Source organism: Silurus meridionalis, chromosome 3 (assembly GCF_014805685.1).
Source record: "Silurus meridionalis isolate SWU-2019-XX chromosome 3, ASM1480568v1, whole genome shotgun sequence".
Classification (NCBI taxonomy): domain Eukaryota; kingdom Metazoa; phylum Chordata; class Actinopteri; order Siluriformes; family Siluridae; genus Silurus; species Silurus meridionalis.
Genome location: NC_060886.1, coordinates 21,017,405 through 21,033,072, shown reverse-complemented (window position 1 = coordinate 21,033,072; position 15,668 = coordinate 21,017,405). Strand labels below are relative to the sequence as shown.

At 39.0% G+C, this 15,668-nt stretch overlaps 2 protein-coding genes across 2 annotated transcripts in view; both read right to left on the bottom strand.

The window, feature by feature from the left end:
* The window catches only part of bmpr2b (bone morphogenetic protein receptor, type II b (serine/threonine kinase)), a 50,153-nt gene extending 44,628 nt beyond the window's left edge, over positions 1 to 5,525 (bottom strand). Inside the window, exon 1 of the mRNA XM_046842930.1 lies at positions 4,462 to 5,525. Within this exon, the coding sequence (XP_046698886.1) occupies positions 4,462 to 4,537 (76 nt within the window). The 5' untranslated portion in view covers positions 4,538 to 5,525. The remainder of the gene's footprint in view (positions 1 to 4,461) is intronic.
* A 241-nt stretch (positions 5,526 to 5,766) lies between these two features.
* On the bottom strand, positions 5,767 to 12,134 carry gpr39 (G protein-coupled receptor 39). Its single transcript, XM_046842945.1, has 3 exons — positions 11,683 to 12,134; positions 10,696 to 11,594; positions 5,767 to 9,757 (listed from the first exon to the last, which is right to left on the bottom strand). Exons 2-3 carry the CDS (start codon positions 11,459 to 11,461, stop codon positions 9,309 to 9,311), a joined length of 1,215 nt encoding a protein of 404 aa, XP_046698901.1. The 5' UTR covers positions 11,462 to 11,594; positions 11,683 to 12,134; the 3' UTR covers positions 5,767 to 9,308.
* Positions 12,135 to 15,668: the final 3,534 nt, after the last annotated feature.

The following is a 15,668-nucleotide window of genomic DNA, read 5'->3' as shown; positions in this document are numbered from 1 at the left end:
TCATTCGTGTCTCAGTCGTGTGAAATGTTTGCAAGGTGATGACAGGGCGTCTACGATTTAATTAAAAAAAGAAAAGAGAGGAAACTTCTCACTTTTTTCAGCTGTTTGTGAAATGTTGTGCATGTCTCAGCATCAACACAAGGGAATGTCCTCAAACCCCCATGCAAAGACACAGTCCTTCCCCCACTCTACTCTGCCTGCCATGGAGCCAGGGAGAGACACTTTGTTTAGTCTAAACCCTGCTGCTACAGAGCGCCACACTGTACACACCAGACATCCCCCTCCCCCTACACACACACACACACACACACACACACACACACACACACACACACACACACACACACACACACACACACACGCTGCTGATTAGAGTATCTAACTGCCCTCAGAGGAGATCTAACCAGAAGGCATGGAATAAACTTAAAGTGTACTTTCACAATGTTAGAAATCCTGCAAACGAATACAGGCGACTCACAACAGTACACAACAATCCAATTAAATTTCATGCAGTAACTGTCACACACACTAAACGTACGCATGCACGCTGAGTTTCAAACAGGAAGGACTGCGGGGTTCAGTGAACTGGCGACCTGAACATTCTTTTTCACAATCAGAGAACAAATCAAAAACATGGCATAACATGACGCAGAGAGAGCGTGCAGCCAATGCTTAACCTCCGCTTCCTGCCCTACCCACCAAATGGGCAAATTTCTTCAGGCTGCCTCTCACTCACACACATTCTCTCTCTCTTTCTCTCCCTCACACACACACACACACACACACACACCTAAATAAAAAGCAGCTTTGAGACTTTCACTCTCACTCTTTGAGACTCTTTCACCCCCCCCCCCCCAAAAAAAAATTCAAGTAAAATTATATGTCGAATCTAATTAGAATTCACATTAAGATTCTTTTGTAGTTTTCAGATAGCAAACATGTCCAAGACACAACAAGAATGAAACAGGAATAACAATTCATCCCGATAAAAATATGCAGCATATTATGGCAATTACAGGGCAGGAAATATTCAAGGCAAGATTTCCTTGTGTGCCAGTTCGCCTTCATTTGGCCCACACAGTGTAAAGGCGTTTAAATAGTTAAATAGTGCAAACAACAATCACTGTAGCACATTGCGCTTTCTTACCAATGTTAAAAGTATCACAAGTGGTGGCGCAATTTTGACTATAATTTCATAGTGACATGACCAAAGATAGAATAAAGATAGAAATAAAGCCTTGTGGTTGTATGTGCAAAATAACAAGGCAGTCCATGATGTTATATTTAAAACTACTCCACACTGGGGGGTGATCTTACGCTAAGCTACAGAGTGCATTATTTTCACATAACAGTGTGGACTGGAGTGTGTTATTCCACTTCTGACACAGCAATTTGCCAAATGTTACAATGTTTTATTCATTAACATGCAAAAATGCCACTTATTCCTTAATGGTGTGAAATGGCCAAAAAAAAAAGTTCAGTTCTCACATTATGTCAGCGCCACAGTAAACAGCCAGATCTTCACCATCCTCAAAAATAACAAATACTGTCTGACCAATCAGTTTTTAAGCTTTCAAACACTGTGGTACATGAAATGTTTTTTTGCTTCATGCAAATACCCACCTGACATCAAATAGAACTAAAAAATAATAAATAAAAATATCCGCAGGTTTTTGAAATTTGAATGTGCTCTGATGGCAAATGTAAATATTGTGATGTGTATCAAAAACTGTAGTAGCCAAAACATGCAAAAATATCATAACATGACACTGGAACAAAGTTTTGCAACACACAATATTTAGGTTTGCCACATTTCAGTCCAGCAATGCTCTTTTACAAAGTGAACCAAATCATTAATTTCACATTATACATTATAACTGACAAGTCCGAACATTTAATAAAATTGTTATTTGCTAATATAGAAATATATATATTTTCCCATGTCAACCAATCACCGGATGAAAGAAAGAAAATGTAAACACATCATACAGTGTCACAGAAGCACCCAAACCCCTTCCATATTAGTAGAAACTGGTGACTTTATCGTTTGTCTCACGTAACCCTAGTCATAATGTACCTCAACAAAATACCATACAGGAGATGAATGTGTAATTGATTTACAAAACAAAGACATATACACTTAAACGAGAATAACTGTTCTGTACATTCCTAACTTCACCATTGGAATGCCATTTCTGGGAAAATCTGACAGCTCTAAATGTGTGGTGGCCCCTTCCCTCACCATGGAGGATAATGAGTGCTGCCGGGCTCAGCAGACTGCGAACAGGAGCTACAGCTTCATGCTGAATCGACAAGTCAGAGACAGGGTAATGGCTCTCTCCCTCACTCGCACACACACATCTCAGAGTGATGGAGAATAATCACAGCAGTGGCACATCCGTGCTGGATTTTCTAATGTGCCATCAGCCAGCAATGAGGGAGACAACCGCCTAAGCTTCTGGGTAACATGCTGCGGTCAACCACGATAGGTAACATTACCACCAAAACTAGGAGAACAGGAACAGCCAGCATTCAGACCTATTGCTCCTACTAAAAGGTTAAAATTTCAGGTTGTACTGTTTACTGCCTGTAGATATCGATTATTTTAGTAATTGGGTATTTTACCAATTATTCCACCGATTAATCGATTTTAGTTCATAAAAAGTTGGCACTGCGAGGAATAAGTCAGAATTGTGTAGAAAAAAGTCGGAATTACGAGGGGAAAAAAAATCAGAATTGGGCAAACTTGGGTTTTTTTTATGTGGCAGAAACGAATAATAATTTAAAAGCATCTCTAAGATGAGGCTAGGCAAAAATGCTTAAATAAAACAATATAATCAGATTTGTTTATGTAAAAGTATTTATTATGATTTTATGTTTAGGCATTTGTATCTAAGAATCTAGGTTTTACAGATACCCATTAAATATGAGAGCTAATTGATGCCCCGAGATTGTTGAGGAAAAATCACGACAGAGAGCTTGCAAATTTTAGTCTGGTTAAATAAAACACTGAAATCAAATTGCCTTTACAAAACCCTGATTTCTTATGAATAACCTTTAGCAGATGATAAGCATTACAAAACATAACAGATTGACCTCTTACAATAAACAATGGCTTTTCTCTGACTTCTCTCTGAAACTCTCCTTTTTCTTTTTTCAGATAATCTGAAATAATGCTCAGGATGGCCTTCTCTATCGTCTTCACTCCCCTTTAGCACTGCAGAGGGAGACACTTATCTTATCAAAGTCAAGGCTAAACACCATCACCAGAGCGACCCATTCTGAACGCTCTAGCAAGCCCGATTCAGCTTCAAAATGAAACACTGCTCGCTGCGTGAACGCAGACATAATGCGTTGCTTTGATGTCGAACTGCAATCTTGGGAAACAAAAAGCAAACCTGCATCACGCTGTCTTAGAGCTGCACACCGTTTTCAATTTGTTTCTCAACACAATTCGAATCCGGAAAATCGATTCTGCATCATTTCCACTCGAGTAACAATTACATTGATCAGAACTCTGCTATCACCTTTATTCACTGTGACCAGTGAGCACAGATGCTGCCCCACGCCACCACTGCACGAGTAAAAGAGGAGAAACGAGGCTAAAAGCTACACTGTGAGTGACATTTTAAAACAAACCAAGTGGCTGCTAAATATATTTAACTTTATGTATTGTACTAAACAATGAGTGAATGAGTGTCTCTTAACTCGTCAATGGAGCTCTGCATAAAGCTCATGCTAATCAAAACTGACTTTATTACTCACAAGTGGGCAGAAACATTGCTATGAATGATTATAGGACCACTATGTAACAATATTCCTTGTATTCAGTGGCGAGGATGAACTGCTGAACTTTGGGAGCAGATTCTGCCTTCATGGCATCTCAATTCATCCAGTTTAACGATGAACGCTGCAGCACTACGTGTGCTATCTCAAATCTTCATCTGTGGATCACCACATCAACACACCGTGGGTCGGTTTTCTGGCTTTAAGCCGCCCTGTACTGTTTAGGATAAAGCTTAGAGGGTTAGACTTAAACAGACAGACAGGAAATGGATTAGAGGGATAATCAGAGAGACGACCATCTCGCAAATGGTCACGAATGTAAAACCGATGAATGTTTCTCATTACATGTACGACCAAGCGATGCAAAATCCGCCTGTAAATTAAACAAACACTAGACAACCACTACTACGTGTTCTACAGATAGATTTAGTAGTATGTATCAGATGTTATGCAACATCCATAAAAATGTTGAAAGTGACCTTAGGGGAACTAGGCCATAGACCCAAGAATAGACATCATGAAGAGGATGAGGAGGAAGAAGAAATGAGTATATATAAAAGTGTATTAGAATCAGGTAATCATTTTATGAGCAGTGTCTTTATAAATAATGCATATGATGTTATACCGCCAAAAGAGGCCACTGTTTGTAATGTGTTATTGCAGGAAAAGCCTCACCTGCGACAGGACTGAGGAGGAGAAGGACGGCGCACAGCCCCAGTGTCAGGACCGAGACCCGAGCGCACCCGCTCATGTTTACAGCCCCGGCGCTCACCCCGGGCCCTCCGCTCCCTCCGCCTGATTACTTTCCTCCTCTCGGTTTCCCCAGGCGGGTATCCGAGTTCATTCGCGAGGATCAAACTGTCCAACACAGAAGTCTTGGTGCACCAATGTGGACGGACAGTACATGATTTCCGCAGTTTCAGCTCGGTATTAACGCGGAACTCCTCTCCTCTCCCTCGACCCCGCGTTCAGTTCGTTAGCTTCGACGAGTTGATCGATCCGTCTAGCTAGCTCGCTAACAGCACAGTGTCGCGCTGCTGCGGTGTGAATGTGAGCCAGCTGGCTCCGGGACTGGCGCGCATCGCGAACTCGTAACTTAGCTTAAGAAAGTTAGCTTCAGAAAACCCTCACAAATCTCGCTCTATAAATATATTTATTTATATATATGTGTATATAAATATTGTCTGTTCTTAAACTAGCCGACTGAGTACACGAAAGTTGGCTAGCTAATTTGACTAGCTAGCTGTAAGCAGTGGGTCAGTCCTGCGCTGCCGACCGTCGTGACAGTCCATGTCGTTGAGTTAGCTAGCTAGCTCCGCGAGCTAGGAGCACTTCGGACATCTTGACTTTTTGTTCGGACGCGCTCGTAATATTTATTGAAACAAAATTAATTTTCGAAATAAAATAAAACTGTTGAGAAAAAAACCCTGAGGAATATGGACACACTCAGCCGCCACCGGCGTCGTCGAGCTTCACCGCCGTGGGAAAAAAAATTCTCTCAGGGAGAGAGAATCCACCGGAGCCGCTCCGCGTTTAACTCGAATCCAGATTAAAGAAGAGGAAAAAAAAGAAACAGAAAGACGTGGCGTGTAGCGCTGAAAAGAGCAGCGGAAGCGTTTGCACACACGCGGGGTTGTGAGGCGTGAAGCGCGCCTGTACGCCGTGCAGGACTCGGCTGGAATGAGATCCTCTGCGTGGGTGAGAGTTTGATGATGATGATGATGTTGCGAGTCCCACAGACGCCCGCGCGCGCGCGCTCCCGATCGCTCCCTTCCCCAGTTCTCCTGCTCGCACGCACGGGGGCACCCGCTGAGTCGAATCGCAGTGTTTCGAGTGAACACGAGAATCGACTCCCAACGCTTGTGGATCTATATAGTGATGCGGTTGTGTCAAGTGAGGAAAAATTGAAAAGGTTATGATAAAATATAGCTTTTCCATGCTAAGAATCTCAGCGCTATTTAGCGTTTTGAAGCTGCTTCCAATATAAGTTAAATAAGTTAAATCGGGTGGAAGTTTTCCCCCTTATTAACCAGCAAAATTATGTTTTTACTCACCTTATCTTTCACATTAGCGAACTAACTAACATGACCTGAAATTAAGAAACATTTTTTATATCTTTCTTCATGGTCTATTCTTTAATGGAGAAAACGGACTCTGGAAATTGACTCTTTCTGGAAATCTATATAATGAATCAAATTTAGAGTCGATTCCAAATGTCCAAAGTCGAACGATTGAACGATTCCCCCCTCCTCTCTTCCCCCATTCAACCCCCTCCTTTCTCCGTCTGTCTGCTGTCTGTCTGTGTGTTACAGTTGAGCAGTAGTAAAGCACGCCGGTCCACAGGGCCGGTCTAGACAGAGTATTAGTAACTCTCTTCAGTAATAAAGAATGCTACAGATGGTGCAAAAAACACAGTCAAATCTGTGTTTAAAAGACACACGAAGTCAATTATTTAGTGATTTAGCGGAAGTTAGAAAATAATTAATTACTTACCATTATATCATATTATATTATATTATATTATATTATATTTTTGGTTTGAAAGAGGCAGATGTAGAGGACAGGGAGGAATGGAGACAGATAAACCGCTGTGGCGACCCCTAATAGAAGAAGCCGAAAGAGAAGATGATAAAGATATTATATTATATTATATTATATTATATGAGATACACTGTTTTTTTTGTAAACAAACCAAATTTGGAAACAGTACCGACCTATCAGGTGTTCAACCTATTTTAGTGACCTGCGCGCCCCCTAGTGTTCACTATTATTAACTGGGTTTAATTGCTAATTTGTCACTTTACGGTCCAGATTTGAAATAAAGTACTGCGAAAAAAGGAGTGTTGCTACAATTCACTCACTTAAATTCATGCATTTATTTAATCAGCCGAATACATACAATTAAACATATACAGAAACAATGATCATACAGTTGTAGATAAAAGCCCCACCAAGCCTCCACTGTTGGGCCCTTGATCAAGGCACTTAACTCTAACTGCTCCAGGGGTGCCATAGTGTGGCTGACCCTGCGCTCTGACCTGAGATTCCTGACAAGTGAAAATCACAAAAAAGAAGGCAAAATATACAATTTCCCTTTAGGATTAATGAAGTATATATAAAGGAATGTCTCTGTTTTCAGTCATGTTTACATCGCTGACTCCCTCTGTCTCATCCACATTAACTAGACTTCTTGTTGCTTTCTGCCTGCTCATTGTTGGCTTGGTAAACTAGCCACACTTGTGAGAGCCAGGAAATGATACACCAGTGGTAGATTAAAAAAGTTGCGCAATGACAGTAAATAGGTTGTTGGGCTAAAAAAAAAAAAAAAATTACATTTTACCAAATAGATTAAAACTAAAGTAACGAGCCTGTTTTGGAAATGTAAGAAGTTGAAAGTGCAGATATTTGTGTAAAGATGTAATGAGTAAAAAGTTTTTATGCACAAGTTCTCTAGATTTGTTGAGTTAGGTATTCTAAATGACTTTATTTTGGCTTAGCAGAGTTTGGGAAAAGAGTGGTAATATGAGGTATATCTCTCATCAACAAGGCTGTTTTTCACCATTGAAACCACCAATCACTGAATGTTATTTTTTTCCCTTGGTACACTATTCTGTTTAGAGACTGGTGTGTGTGAAAAGCTTCAGTGATCAGCACTTTCTTAAGCACTCAAACTATTCTGTCTGGCACCAGCACCAAGCCAAGGTCAAACACACTGATATCTTATCCACATTTTAATGTTTGGTGTGAAAATGAAGCTCTTGACCTGTATATTCCTGATTTTATGCATTGTGCTGTTGTTACATGTTTGGTCAATGGGATACTTACACATAAAAGCAGTAAAAAAAATAGGATTATTAAATGAAATTTGTACATGTTTAGAATCATAACTGTTTTATTCCCCCCCCCGCCCCCACCAACAAAACAATCCTAAATAGAGTTTTGATAATGTATGTAGTGCAACAGAAAATACTGAAGAATAATAAATAGTGATGTTTTTGGTTGCTTTTTGCAGGGAAGAGGTGTATTTACTGCATTCTAGAGCAGGTTAAAGAGTTTGTATATTTTGTAGTGGATTGTAGTGTATCTTAAATAAAAAAAAAAAAAAAAAAAGAAAACTACAAAGTATAAAGTTTTGAAAGATAATGGGAATATAAATGAAAACATTCACATGTATAGTCAATACTGCAATATATCAATACTTAATTCACCAAAGTGGGAAATCTCTCAGGCAACTGTGAGGAGTATGTTTAGAACTTGGCTTTATGATTTTGTTAATGTGTTCTTGTTTTTAAAAAAGAACAGAAACCTAACAGAGTTGGATCTGAAGCTTTGCAACGTGTACATCTAAGTCTGTTACGGCTGCACAGTATGGACATTAATATGCACCGCTATCACTATTTTTTTTTTTTAATGTATGTCAATAACAGAATTCATCTACACACCAACAGATGTCTTGAATGTTCTCTTAAATAAAAACACGAGACAGAAATGTATGCTTATTTGACATTTGTCTCTATTTTGTGCAGCCGTAATGTGTGTACAGTATCTTCAGACTAGACTTTTGTCACAGTCTCAAAGATCTACTGAATGATTGGAGTGCATTAATTGGTAAAGCTTCACATTAAGGTTCACTCAAGTGACATTATTTAAAAAACCAAGCCAGGTACAGCAATGTTTCTATTACAATGAGCAACATTAGTGAAGAAACTAACACAGCTATCAATAGATTATACTTTTAAATGTATAAAAAAACAAATATATTAAATATTCAACCCCTGCATTACCCAAAGTTTATCCTATCGATGTGTAAAATGAAGCCCACAATAAACAAAAAAACGGGCTGAAGTTGAGTAAGAAGTTGGAGTATTTGTATCCAGAGACCAGAGTTCATTAACTTGTAAATATTTAGGAAACTTCTTTTCTGAGGACATTTTTGAGCAGTGGATCAAATCAATTTAAATTCATGTACATGCTGGTGTTTGTTGTTAAGTAATGCAGTAAATTATGTTAGTTGTTAGGAACCTTAATGTAAAGTTTTGCCCATTAATTCATTATAGATAATAGGCGTCTTCTGAATGGAAATTGAAAACCTACGCTGAGCTTTTGGTTTATAAGCAGAGCCATATATATAAGATAACTGAGTGAAGTCCATCTGCTGCTCACTACAGCGTGTGAACCATGCATTTAAACTGTTCATGAGAGGAAACTGACCATTATAAAACCAGATATTACCTCATGATGAATCATTTCCAACACTGCAGTGACCTGGTAGTGTCTGTTATGTAGGTCTCTGCATGTTATCTGAGTCACTGATGAATTGGAAAATGGTCCATCAAATCAAAATATTCAGCCAACAGCAATTCTGTGATCACTGATGATAAACTTTACATGAAAAAAAATGACAAACTGTAAAGTTCACATTTACGGAGTGGATAAACAACGCAGATGTGTCTAAAAAAAGTCAATTAATGAGATTCAGGGTGCTGAGGAGGGTTGTAGTAGAATATGAGGGTTGAATTGACTCATGTTTCCGTCTCTGATGAGGCAGGTGGAGGTGTGTTTAAGATCTGAACAACAGGACTGCTCTCTGCACTCGGGGTCAGAGTTTCAGCATCTCCACTGGAAGGCGGCGTGGCCTTGAGCTGGGTTTTTTTCCACAGCAGCGGACGTAGTGAATGGCTCGGGGCGTGGGAAGCTTTGCTCTTCTCCACTGTTTTCTTGTTAACATGCTGGATAGAGAGACGGCAGCACAACGTTTGCAGGAAGGCTGAGCGAAACTGGCGTGATGAGAGATTGTAAAGCAGAGGGTTCAGCACAGAGCTCAGGTAGAAGAAGGTGTCAGCTACAGGGTGTAATTTGACGTATGATATCAGGTAACTCATACTCCATGTCCCCTTGGGTTTGACTGCCGTCATCACACGTCGCACCTGGTTTGGCATCCAGCACACGAACAGCGCACACACAATCAGCACTAAGAGAAAAACCCACACGAAAACACAAGTATATATTAAGTATATTAATATAGTAAGTATAAAGGATTTATATGAAAAAGAAAACAACAACATTAAACCACATATAATTTTCCACCCACCATCCATCTCTCTCCTGCCATAGAACAGTATAGGAGTGCAAAGCTTCAAACATACTTCCTATGAGACTCATAAAGCCTTTTCAAACTGCATTTTGTGCTGTCACACAAATTTTTTTGTGCTTTTTCCACATATTTGTAACATATAGCCACTACTAGCTAATGATGCTATGATTGACAGGGAGGAGAAGATATGCCGTCTCTCCCATACCAGCTAATTTTGCTTCTCTGGCTCATGGCTACAATTGGATTTAAGCTGAAGACTCCCCTGAAGACAGGGTGAAGGCTTTTCTTCTTATATTTCACAATTTATTTACACAAACTACAATTAAAAGTGGGTGCATCCCACAACAAGATGACAGTCCAAAGGCAAAATCAAGAGAAAAAAATGTTTAATTGTTTCATTTTTAGTGATTTAAAAAAAAAAAAAGTTTAAATAATGTTCAAAAAGCAAAATGATAACTTTAAATTATTGTATTTTTTTAACATTTGGTTCTGTGTGTACTGTATAACTGTGAGAGATAACAGTCTGTCCACTGTCTCTGTCAAAAATATGCAAAATTGAAACATTCGTTCTTTATATATAAATGCCTGTATATGGGGGGAAAAACCTCGCTCTGAATCTTCCCTTAACTCAGATTAGCCTTCACTCTGAGACAGTGAGCATGCCTATATGTAGATTACTTTCTGTCTCAGAAATCTCAGAAATGTATATTTCTATTGTGTAGCTAATGTAAAAAAATAAATAAATAGGATGCATGCAAAGTCAGACTTCTTTATGCCATGTGTATTTGATCTGTTGTGCAACTGCAGTGAGTTACCTAAGAAAATGATGGTCTGCTTGCGGGAGGATTTGACTCTGGCACTCTCATGTTTAGGCACACTATTGCCTGAAGTGTCTGTAGTAATCATGGGTGCCCGAAGGACAACAATCATGCTCCTGCACATGAAAGCGACACTGCCAAGGACCAGCAGGTAGAGAATGAAAGCTATGAACACACTGGTGCGATACATTCCCCAGTACTCTTGCAGGTTGGTGCAGAAGGTCAGGTTCTGAGCTGGTGCTCGTCCTGGCTCTACCACATGACCTTGAGTCCCAGTTGTAATTAGCAGTGGCACTGCGATGAGGACAGATGTGACCCATGCAGCAAGGATTAGGTGAACGGTGCGGGCACGTGCCAACGATTTGTAGCGAAAAGGATGGCATATAGCCATGTAGCGTTCAAAGCTCAGACTGGTCACATTCAGAATAGTGGCATAGCTGCACGCTTCAAATAGAAAGTTATAGATCTTGCAGGCTACGTTTCCAGAAGCAGAACTAAAGGGGAACCAGATAGCACTGTAGAGTTCCACTGGCATGCCAATCAGCAATACCAACAAATCAGAGCAGGCCAGGCTCACCATGTGATCAGTAACCTTCTTCTGTAAGTACCCGTTTCTCTGAAGCACCTGTGTCACGTGGATAGTGATGCTGTTTCCTATGATTCCCAGGATGAGAATGAGGCTGTACAGTACCGTGAGGAAGACCTTCACTTCGAAATTCGTCTCCAGCTTTCGCCAATCGCGCTCTCTCTCCTGATCAGCCATATTCCGAGGCTCAGGCTCCCTGTTTCGATTCTCCCAGTTGACTTTAGCCCAGATGTTCTTATCTTTTCAGGAAGACTCCACTGATATCAGCACTATTAATCATCAAACTACTGCTGAAACCATATTGAGGTATCTATAGAATGAAAAGCTTATTGTCATAAGAAAGTTTAGGTGTATTAACTTCTACCTTCTACCTAAATCCTAGACTAACATTCACTTACCTGAACAATCCAGCACTCCTGTTTCAGCTGCTCCAACTCACTGATTCTCTATTAGCACCCGATTCATAATGGCCTTCCTTTCTCGGCTGCAGGTTCCTCCTGGACATTTGCGTGTAGTTTCAGCTTGGTTTTGTTCAAGTAAGCAGTGCTTCTCTTTCTCCCTCTGAGTTAATGATTACAGTTTAACTCAGCGGCCGAGGGTGTGTGCATTCGTGTACACGTGTGGTCTGGCCCTCTTTTTTACAAGAACAGTACCTCTGCAGTAGTTGGAGCTATGAGTCACAATGTTTACCCCTCAAAGAATGTCCGAACCATTGTGTGATTAGAAAAGAATTTTGAGAAATTCCGACTTTTATAAATCACTATGCTTTTTACTATAGAATCAGACCTTAATTTCGCAAGTTACCATTTTAGTTGCCTAAACAGCACATGCTGAATCTCCCATTAGTCATTTCAAGTTTCCTAAACATGTCTTACAGGCTCAGTTGAATCAGGTTCAGCGGAGCCTCCCAGCTCAGGACAAACCCGATAACGTTCAGCTCCACCACTGACTCAAACTGACTAAAGTAAACAGGATGAAACCAGTAGTCTGAATATGTCAAACATTGTATGAAACATCCAGCCGAACTGGAATCAGGAAACACTCTGCTGTTTTTTTTCTGAATGAGTCTTGTTAAGTATAAGGATTAGAAAGAAAAGATGTCACTCCTCATATCTAAGATCTCAGAATCACATTCAGATTGCTCTAGAGAAGACATGTCTTTCGAGTATAAGAAAGAAAAGATGTCACTCCTTATATCTAAGATCTCGGAATCACAATCAGATTGTTCAAGGGAAGGCATGTCTTTGGAGCACAACATTCCAGGAATACAGCTAAAAGTCTTAAGCAAAAGCAGCTTAAACAAGCTTCCTGTGCATTTCTGAGGTGACTGGCCAAATCTGGTAGGTATAAAGACAGGCACATTTCTCCATCTCATCCATTGTTTGCCCACTAGGAAGTTATACAGGGTCATCAGATTTAAACCAAATTCTTCAGCATAATATAAACATATCAATATGTGATATTTGATTCCTTGATTAGTGTTGCCATGGCAAAAGTGGTTAATTAATGTCAAAAGAACACATGCAGTATCAGGCTGCAACATAAAACGTTTAAAAAAGTGAAGGGGGTCTGAGTATTTTTCCTAATGCACTATATACAGTATATATAAAATACAAAATCGCACATTCAAATACAATATCAAGAAGTAATAAAGCCATGTACATGCCAAAAGTGATTTATTGTCACAACACAGCCAAGTGGTGACAGGACCTGATGTTTATCAACCAAACATAATTTAATACTCCTCCTATGAGATTTCCACATGAGAGTAAAGGCTGATAAATCAGACATTATATGTTATTCCAAATGAAAGCATTTCCAGAAACTATTACTGTTTGTATGTATTTGTATGATTAGGCTTACAATAGGCTATATCGATAAAATCTGGTCATAAGATTCAATTTGAATCCCAACTGCAGTAATAAGCAGTTATAATAACCTAATTCAGACACAAGGGCATTAGTTAAGTCATGATGGAAACCTGGGGTGCAGCCAGCATTTCAAATCATCTCAAAGGTGTTCATTAGGGTTAAAGTCTGAGCTCTACAGCGTGACACTGAAAATCTTTCACTCCAAACCATATAAAGCATATCTTCATGAAGCTGAATTTCTGCACACAGGCATTGTCATGCTGGAACAGGTTTTGTCTTCTAGTTTATGTGAATGGAAAATTTAATGCTACTACATTCGAAGACATCTTATACAATTGTATGCCAATTTTGTGGTACCAGCCGCTGGAAAAGACGTCCCAAATTTACTGTATTTTTGTCCATATTGTGTATCTTTATCCCATGCGTACATTTCAGATAGGACTTAAGAGGTTCATGTTTAAAAGGTAATGAAATTGCAATGTAAATGTGTCTTGAACTTCAAAATATGCACTAGCCTCACAACATTTTTCTCTAAAACACTTCCAAAAACACATACCTTTATACAAGTTTCACCATAGCATGGTTGTTGGTGCCAGAAAGGCTGTTTTGAGCATTTAATAAAGTGTTTTTCTTCTGACTACATTAAATGAGTGACTTATAGCTTCGTCATAAAAGAGTTCAGAGGGGAAAATGACCAGATTGGTTCGATCTGCAATGAAGGGCTAAAACTGCAGAAGACCATGTAGGGTTCCACTTTTGTCATCCAAGAACAGGAATCACTGGGCGGTGCCTGTATATTCAACTTAATTTTTATATTCTGACTGAACAGTGAACACAAACACCATGTACTAAATGTAGTGGTGTATAGTTTTCATCCCATAATCCTATAAGTTACAGTATTTCTATTGCAAGATAGCCACAGTCAGAGTGCAATATCAGGGATTAACATGCAATGTTTGAATTTTAAGATTGTTCTTTCAAAGCATTAGACGCTGTGAATCACAGCACAGTAATGTTCACCACATGCTTTTTTTCAATAACAAAATTGTCTTTTAAATTGTGGGTAATATATTAAGGATAATAATAAAATAAAGGCAGGTGCACAAACAGCTCAGTAAGCAAACAGCTAGTAAAGCTTTGCACATTTGTATAAAGGCTTAGTATTGAACACTAAGTCGCATATATAAACGTGCAATAAAAACACAGATAAGCCACTGCACAGGCTGTACTGACACGTTGTGAGCTAGTGCCTGTCAAAATCTGTGTTAGTCCTCGATTTGTTCCATGCATTAGCCAAGGGCTTTCAGCCTTCTTCCCAGACGCTGTGTCAGCAAAAAAGTATCCAGGGGTTTTTTTTCCCCCAAAGAAAGAATTTCTAATGAAATTCATTCCTTTCTGTACAATTCTTTCCAAGCAGGATGTCCACTGAACACAACCAGTTTACTGCTTTAGTCAGTAATATGGGCAACTCATTAGCATAAAAGATCATCAGGATTGTTTATTTGAACAATAGGTATTAGAGGTTGGGATTCCTCTCACTACAAGTGCCTAACTGCATTTTAATTATTGAACAACTTTAAATTATTCAAGAAAAAAATAATTAATAGGAAAGGGGATGTTATAGTCTTGAAAGATTAAGCTCTTAATAATTCACTAAGATCTTTTTCATTCATCTCTTTTCTTCTGAAATTAAATTCATAATCTCATTGGTGCTTTTTAGACAGAGTAGAAGTAGTACCTATTTAACCTTTTTTCCACACTTTGAACATATGGATTACTACAAGTAAGAATAAAAAAAATCTCCCACCAGTGGGAAAAGCATAGAAAACCTGTTACCATCAAATTCACTTACAGTGGAAGTCTATGGGCAGTGGTTTATGTGAACTTCCATTCTTTTCATTCTTCACTCAAAGATGGCACCTTGAATTACACACTGATATGCACAAAAACGTTCAGAAAGTGTAAATAACCAGAATTACATTTTAATTGTAAAAGTTAGAAAGAGTATTTAAAAAAAAAAATAAACACCTTTGGTGTTACTCAGACCTTTATTGTTAAACTGTAATGGCTGAAACGGTGCTATAGTTATACAGCATATTTACACCACTGTCCTTAGACTTACATTATACATCATTTTATATCTAGGTAGTTTATATCAGTGCTAAGCAACTAAGATGTTGGACTTCAGAACACTGCAAGTTTAAATCCCAGCATCACCACGATGCCACTGCTGGCCCCTTCAGTAAAGCCCTCAACCGCTTACTTGTATAATGATATAATTCCATGCTAAATCCATTTTCAATGCTGAAAAACATTTCTTTTTTATCTACATTCACACTGCAAGCTTATATTCTAATTTCGGCTCTGTTTGTATCACTTTCTATCGATGGTTCATGTTTGTAAAAGTAAGCAACATTTATCCCCGAAAAATGCCCTCAAATATGCAAAAAGATCACTTGGGCAATTGTTTCAAACTCACAAATTTTTCTTCTTTTTTATTTCCGTTAATAGAT